The sequence below is a fragment of the Dendropsophus ebraccatus genome, chromosome 6, assembly GCF_027789765.1.
Source record: "Dendropsophus ebraccatus isolate aDenEbr1 chromosome 6, aDenEbr1.pat, whole genome shotgun sequence".
NCBI lineage: Eukaryota > Metazoa > Chordata > Amphibia > Anura > Hylidae > Dendropsophus > Dendropsophus ebraccatus.
Genome location: NC_091459.1, coordinates 94,871,838 through 94,880,327, shown reverse-complemented (window position 1 = coordinate 94,880,327; position 8,490 = coordinate 94,871,838). Strand labels below are relative to the sequence as shown.

Below are 8,490 nucleotides of genomic sequence, written 5' to 3'. Positions count from 1 at the left end.
TTATACAGGATAGGAGAAGGAGTCCAGGGGTCCTGGTGCAATGTTGACCTGACATTTATTCACATACTACACACAATGGTTTTATTGGTGATCATCATATCACATGAACCTTTATGTTATAGTTTCATCGGTCCTGGGTTGTCCTCAACAGGCAAGGCCTTTCTCTATAAAATACAGTACTCAGTAAACCATGGGAGAAGTAGTCAGTAGTTGGGCCTAGCTTCGCAGTTGTTGTAGGAAGCCTTCCTGTGCTCAGGTGAAGGAGTGTGGCTGGGTGGAGTGGGGATGCCACTGGCTCCTGAGCTCTGGCACACGTACCACTCACTCAGGTTGGCTTGAGAAGATGAAATTGGCTCGGAATGAGAGGGGGCAGCTGCAGGGTCCTGTCCAGAATCCGAGGAGGGGGACACCAGAGAAGGGATGGAGGACTCATAGCCTGAGCTCGGAGGTGGGGATTTACAGTGCACTTTCATGTGTTTTCTCAGTGAGCTGGGGTGTGTGTACGACTTATCACAGCCTCTCACTTTACAGTTATAAGGTTTGTCGCTGGTGTGGACGTGTGAGTGCTTCTTTCTGTCACTGCTGTTGGCAAAACGTCTGTCACAGCCTTCAAACTCACATTTAAAGGGTTTTTCTCCTGGAAGGAAAAATTAGACCAAGACATAAATTAATAAAAGGAAACAATAACTTCCACTATAATGTTTTTTTTTTAAAAATGTATCTATATAATATATATATATATATATATATATATAAAATACAATGTTTATATACAATACAGGGTACAACAGACATAATAATATCAATATTATTATATTATATATTATATACAATATTATTATTATTATTTACCCCTATTATTGTATTATAGTAACAATAGACCTTTAGTCAAAAATATATATATAGATATATATAGAGATATATTTATAATAAATAATTTAAAACTGTACTAAACTTAATTGTGCTGATGTAGAACTGTAAATTAAATATTCCAACACCAAATATATATTGTGAATAATAATAATAGTCCCAATAAGAAAAAACTACAACCAGTGCCCGGTGGAAGGAGGTAAAATAATAACTACACATAATCCAACAAGTTTCCCTATTAACATGGAGGGTGTAATATGTTCTATGCAATAATACTTCTGCTGATCACAGTCATGCAATACCCAAAATACATATGGTAACAAACAAGTATTTATTTATTTTCTCTACTGTATTTTATTTAATAATATTAATTTGGTTAATCCATTATATAATTTGTAGAATTGAATCATATTTACAAGCAGATACCACATCCAATACCGCTCTGGGACTGTGGCCTAGTATTTCTGTTTCTCCTATAAATAAAAGCCATTCATTCCAGCCAGGTCCAGTATTTGGAATTTACATTTAGAACCTGTCCAATTTCCCACACTCTATATAGTTTGTGCAGAAATTTCCCAATCACTTACCACAAAGCCCAGAGCCACTGTCTAAACAGCTAAAGACTAAACTGCTCTCCATCTGTTCTCCTTAAATACCAGTCAAGCACATTATAAAATTATATCCGAGCACTAACTTCAGAATCTCATGGGAAATCGTTCATATTAAGTGTGGGATTGTGCAGTGGGCTTTACTATCTCTCGGTAACAGTAAATGCAGCCATTCATTACTGGTTGGGGTGAAGGTCTTCAAATCTATTACAATAAACTGCGATAGATATTGGAGATTTTATATTTATATTGACTTATGCATTTTATGTATGTGTGTGAATGATAGATAGATAGATGATAAAAAAAATAGATAGAATAGAATAGGAGATAGATAGATGATAAAAAATAGATAGATAGATAGATAGATAGATAGATAGATAGAATAGGAGATAGATAGATAGATAGATAGATAGATAGATAGATAGATAGATAGACAGATAGATGATACAAAATAAATAAATAAATAAATAAATAAATAAATAGATATATAGATAGATAGAATAGGAGATACATAGATAGATAGATAGATAGATAGATAGATGATTAAAAAAAATAGATAGAATAGAATAGAATAGGAGATAGATAGATGATAAAAAATAGATAGATAGATAGATAGATAGATAGATAGATAGATAGATAGATAGATAGAATAGGAGATAGATAGATAGATAGATAGATAGATAGATAGATAGATAGATGATAGATAGATAGATAGATAGATAGATAGAAAGAAATGTATTCTAGAATTTTGCTATTACTGCTCTTCTCCATCCTGATCACATGGTTGTGTATGGAGAGGACATAGTCTCCCATTAATGTTTTCCTGTTCCATTACCCTATGAGTTAGCCTAATCTCCATGGAATGCTCAGGATGTCAGTGAACCTGAAGCTAGTGGGCATCCCATGTTTGTAGAATTGGGGATTCCAAAGGAAAGAGAAAAGTTTGTTTACATCGAAGGCAGACTGTCATCAAAGGCAACTATGTTCTTCAAGATGTACAGTAGCACCTGTTCACAACTACCAGCAAAACTGAGAATTTGTCATTTTTTTATAAAAGGAATGGAAGGAAAAAGCAAGCAGACACTGCTAAAGAACAAAGTGAGAAGTGCTGGAGGCGGGTGCAAATGGAGACACTTGTGTATTTGCTACATTACTATTGTAATGAATGGAATCATTCAAATACACTGGGTGTCTACACACGGGTCATCTCGCTTTTCCTATAGGTAATGTTACATATGGGGGATTTACTACTGTACAGAGAATATATCATACATTTAGAACACAGAATAGTATAGAAATAGAAAATACCCAGTTCTAGTGGCTCGAATTTTAACTATTTAACTCTATGCTACATAAACAAAGAAGCACGAATTTGAAAGATGGATAGATAGATAGATAGATAGATAGATAGATAGATAGATAGGAGAGAGATTGAACATTGTATATATACATATATATATTGAACATATATATATACAGCATATCATAACATATATTATCTATCTGATATCTATTTATTTATTTATTTATTTATCTATCTATATATCCATATAATATCTATCTGTGTATTTTTTTTCTTGGAGTAGAAAATAAAAGTTGTCAGATGAAATAACAAGTGAGCCTCTTCATCCCCCAGTCATCCACACCAGTAGTTCCTCTTCCCTGACCATAAAATCCCATTTGTGTTGCCTATATGAATTCTAGGGGTATTTTTCATAAATATTAATCAGCTTGGAGGAAAGTTTACAACCACGTGTACAAATCTATTTACTCTCCTCGTATTTTTGTCGCCTGATTCATTTCTAATCCCCAGAGCTTTAAATCAATCAGATCACAAGATGGAAGTGGCCATAAAATATCTCTGGGGATTGGAATCAATTTTTTTTCTTTCCTCTCTATGGCTAGTTAACCTGTGATGGTGAAATCCCAGTCGTGATGATGAGAGTAGTAGTAGTAGCAGCACTGACCTGTATGAGTTCTCTTGTGGATCTTGAGGTTCTCGGATCTGGCAAAGACTTTCCCGCAGCCAGGGAAGGGGCACGGGAAGGGTTTCTCCCCGGTGTGGACTCGGATGTGGTTGACCAGTTTGTATTTGGCTTTGAAGGGCTTGCCTTCCCGGGCGCACTCTTCCCAGAAGCAGACGTGGCTGGACTGCTCGGGTCCCCCCACATGCTCCACCGTGACGTGGGTCACCAGCTCGTGCATGGTGCTGAAAGTTTTGGAGCAAAGTTTTTTGGGGAGCTGGTCCTCCTCCAGCCACTTGCAGATGAGCTCCTGCTTGATGGCTTGCCTCATGTACCGGAAGAAGGCACCGGGACCGTGGTGAGGAGCTAAGTTCATGTTCAAGTTGATGGCCCCGCCGCCGCCGCCGCCGCCGTAGCCGCCACCGTGCAGAGCTGCCGAGGAGAAGGGATCCGTCCTAGACACTGGCTGAGGGAACTGATCAGACCTGGCGTACATGTCTCCAGGTAGCCCCAGTCTTAGCTGTCCGTTTAGAGGCTGGTGGCCACCTGGGGTTGCATGGGAATGCTGCTCATGATGTGGTCCCGAAAAGTAGGGATGGCTTCCAGGATCCGTGTGGTGGCCATGCTGCCCAGGGTAGCTACCTGTTGTTGAGACAAACATTCCATGGTGAGAAGCTGCTGTAGAGTGCTGATCACTCAGCCCTGGCATCACTTGGACTGTCAGATCTCTCCCTATTAGAAAGTCCCTACCTGCAGGGATAGAAGGAGCTGAGTGGGGGATTGGGGAGAAGGACACAGTGGCCGGGACAAATGCTCCTGTATGACTGGAGGCAGCCTCAGCGTGGCCTGCTGCCATGTGATGGTGGTGGGGATGGTGGTGCTGATGGCGGTGAGGGGTATGGGCAGGGCTGAGTTTGAGGGCCGCAGGATGGTGGTGGTGCCCCATGGCTTCTGGACGGAATGCTGCCGGACTTGGCCCCAGGCGAGAATCAGCCGCAGCAGGGAACTCCCCAGGGGGCAGTGAGTGAGAATGACCCATGTACCCGGGGAAGCCTGTCATAGTCTGAGGGGGGTGGTGGTGATGATGATGGTGGTGATGATGATGAGGAGCCCCTGCCAAGTCTACTATTCTCAGCGCCGGGTTCCGTTTGGAAAAAGCAGGGTCCATCACTGTGTTCCCCAAAGCCTCCACACTCATTGCAGCTATAGCTACAATCACCTGGCTGTAGGGGGAGGGGGAGAGGGGGAAATAAAAGAAAAGAAAAACTTTTTTTTTTTGTTCCAAAAGTTTTTCCAAGTTTTTTTCTTTTTTTTTCTTTTATGTCTAAGTGGAATCCCCTATGCCTGAGAAGCAGCAGCAGGAAGCATTGAGACGCTGAATAGAGATTCATAGACACTGCTACTGCCCAGAGAGCTCAACAATAACCGCCGAGCTCTGATTGGCTCTCCTTCGATGATTGACGTCACCGCTGACAGGTCCTGCTGAAAGGCTGGTAGGAGAGATCGCACTGCGCCTGCGCACAGCCCGGGTCGCACTCAGCTCCCCCCTTGTACACAGCGCTGGGCTGCCTGGTGCTTTCTGACACCGCTTCTTGTTGATTTTTTTTTTTTTTTTGCATGATTCAAACTTGAAACATAAAAACGTGCAGGAAATAGTCGGAAATCAAAGTTTTTATGCTATTTCTATGTAGTGTTTGATTATTGATTGATTTATTATTATTATTATTATTATTATTATTATTATTAGGTGCTTGACCTGTTATATTATAGTCAGTTCTAGAAGTTCAGGTATAGAAAGAAGAGAAATCTATTACGGGTCACTAATGCATAGAGAAGCGCTCCACCAGCTGCCTAGAAGCCGGCACAACTCCATGCATTTAGCAGAATATTTATTATAGCGGCGTTACTGATGGGGTACTGATCTGATCTGTCCACAACAATCTGCAGATATACAGGCGATATTTGGGTGTGCATGCAACCAACATGTGCAGGGACCATATGCGGAGCCGGGAATGGAGTGTGTGATTTTGTGCCCTGGTCATACACGATAGTTATTAATTGTCATTTATGATGCTTATAGAATACAGTAATGATACATTCAACTCTGCTACATTTGCAGATACCCACAAAGAGTGTATGAGAGAGAGAGAGAGAGAGAGAGAGAGAGAGAGAGAGAGAGAGAGAGAGAGAGAGACCATAAAAATACAAACTTTCAGGTAGTTTTTACTTTATTTATGTCCAAGATTTGTCTGGTTCTCGCCCTGTACGAATACAAATAGACTGATAGTCATTACCCGAAAACGGGACTATCCAGAGATAACACCTTGCACACACTTCACATCTCCTCATTATTTATTTGCAAACACGTGTAAAAAGTTATTTTGGCCTGTTCAGAGCCTGTGTACAAAGTCCACTGCTGTGCAAGGATGCAATGATGTGTACTGTCTGCAATCCACATATCACAAAGCCACATAGTGACTGCCTACTTACCTGAACTTCATTACCCCCACATACAAACTACTATAGATTTATCTGGAATAGATAGATAGATAGATAGATAGATAGATAGATAGATAGATAGGAGATAGATAGATAGATAGATAGATAGATAGATAGATAGATAGAGAGAGATAGATAGATAGATAGATAGATAGATAGATAGATAGGAGATAGATAGATAGATAGATAGATAGATAGATAGATAGATAGGAGATAGATAGATAGATAGATAGATAGATAGATAGATAGATAGATAGGAGATAGATAGATAGATAGATAGATAGATAGGAGATAGATAGATAGATAGATAGATAGATAGATAGAAGATAGATAGATAGATAGATAGATAGGAGATAGATAGATAGATAGATAGATAGATAGATAGATAGATAGATAGATAGGAGATAGATAATATATTCTTCCCATGGCGTGCCTCTGGGACGGTACCATAGTCTTCAGATTAATACAATTAAAAACAGAGTAGAAGTAGATGAATGTGTGTGTGTGTGTGTATTTGTGTGTCCGTGTGTGTGTGTGTGTGTGTGTGTGTGTGTGTGTGTAGTGAGTGTTTTGATGCCATGTGCATTTCTATGAGTGTTGCTGAGATTATTTATTGTTTGTGTTCTACAATCCGCCCGCCTAGTGAGACGGATGAGTTTTTATAGGGTGCTGAAATATTAATATGCTCAGAGCAACTAATAATCAGTACTATGATTGTGCTAAAAACTGAATAATCATGGAAATTTAATAATGCCACCTAAAGCGAGATACATTATTGAGTACTGAATGTAGATATGAGAGATAGATGGATAGATAGATAGATAGATAGATAGATAGAAAAAAAGATAACACTAGAGGTAGATATGACAGAGTGAGAGAGAGAGAGAGAGAGAGAGAGCGGAAACATACCAATAATTTAAAGGCAGATTAAAAAAAATAATAATAATATATATATATATATATACATATATATATATATATATATATATATATATATATATATATATATAGTCAAAAACAACTGGTGTCCAAAAAATTCTCGTTTAATTGTGATAATCCCAAAGCGTGTAACACACAGATCTACCTAGTGTTTCTTAAAAGCTGTCTACATGTATGCCTGCATGTGAAAGTCACACATTATAAATCTATTGGGGGCACTGGAATCATTGGCAAAGTATTCCATATAGATACGGCGTATGACCATATTGATTTGAGTCAGGATAAATTGCCTCAACAGGACATAGATAGATAGATAGATAGATAGATAGATAGATAAATAGATAGAAGATAGATAGATAGATAGATAGAGGAGATAGATAGATAGATAGATAGATAGATAGATAGATAGATAGATAGATAGATAAATAGATAGGAGATAGATAGATAGATAGATAGATAGATAGAAGATAGATAGATAGATAGATAGATAGATAAATAGATAGATAGATAGATAGGAGATAGATAGATAGATAGATAGATAGAAGAAAGATAGATAGATAGATAGATAGATAGATAAATAGATAGATAGGAGATAGATAGATAGATAGATTGATAGATAGATAGATAAATAGATAGGAGATAGATAGATAGATAGATAGATAGATAGATAGAAGATAGATAGATAGATAGATAGATAGATAGATAGATAAATAGATAGATAGATAGATAGATAGGAGATAGATAGATAGATAGATAGATAGATAGGAGATAGATAGATAGATAGATAGATAGATAGATAGGAGATAGATAGAAGATAGATAGATAGATAGATAGATAGATAGATAAATAGATAGGAGATAGATAGATAGATAGATAGAAGATAGATAGATAGATAGATAGATAGATAGATAGATAGATAGGAAATAGATAGATAGAAGATAGATAGATAGAAAGATAGATAGATAGATAGATAGATAGATAGATAGAAGATAGATAGATAGATAGATAGATAGATAGAAGATAGATAGATAGATAGATAGATAAAAGGGATAACATGTATAGCTTTGGTATATACGTGAGACCTACAGACATGGCCCATAAAGACGTATTGTTAAATAGGTATGATATACACAAAAGTATTTGTAGGTATTTATGGAATAGATACATAGTTCAGTAGGTGTATATGGTGTATAGATAAATGTGGTATATACATATAAAGTACATAGATGGATGGAGAGAGAGAGAGAGAGAGAGAGAGAGAGAGAGAGGCAGTCCATGACCAAGATAAAACATTACTAAATAACACACCTTCCAATTTTATTTCATAGAAATGATTGATTTATTTATAGTATACATGAGATGCTTGGTCCATGGCCTAGCCTGTTCCAGTGAGATACATCTCTGTAGCTGGCAGCATGCTAGCTCCCCTCTTTATTCCTTGACACTCTTTGGGATGACTGAAGTAGATGCATGGAGTCCATAGACTCATGTATTTATTGGTGTCATCACTGTTATGGGCATTAGTAACTTCTAATCAGGGGAATGAAGTACTATAGTGCACTTTGCATAGTCACCTTGTAGGCTGCTCGTGTAGCCAGGACCTTACCTAA

At 37.9% G+C, this 8,490-nt stretch overlaps 1 protein-coding gene across 1 annotated transcript; it reads right to left on the bottom strand.

The window, feature by feature from the left end:
• Positions 1–203: 203 nt before the first annotated feature.
• On the bottom strand, positions 204–4,640 carry LOC138794946 (zinc finger protein ZIC 4-like). The gene is made up of 2 exons (XM_069973882.1): positions 3,446–4,640; positions 204–637 (listed from the first exon to the last, which is right to left on the bottom strand). The coding sequence occupies exons 1-2, from the start codon at positions 4,638–4,640 to the stop codon at positions 204–206; spliced, it is 1,629 nt and encodes a 542-aa protein (XP_069829983.1).
• Positions 4,641–8,490: the final 3,850 nt, after the last annotated feature.

Excerpts from the sequence above, each read along its gene's own strand:
- LOC138794946 (XM_069973882.1), bottom strand. The coding sequence starts at position 4,640 with ATGAGTGTGGAGGCTTTGGGGAACACAGTGATGGACCCTGCTTTTTCC. Across the intron at positions 638-3,445 it reads CCACAAGAGAACTCATACAG|GAGAAAAACCCTTTAAATGT; the intron begins GTCAGTGCTGCT and ends TTTTCCTTCCAG.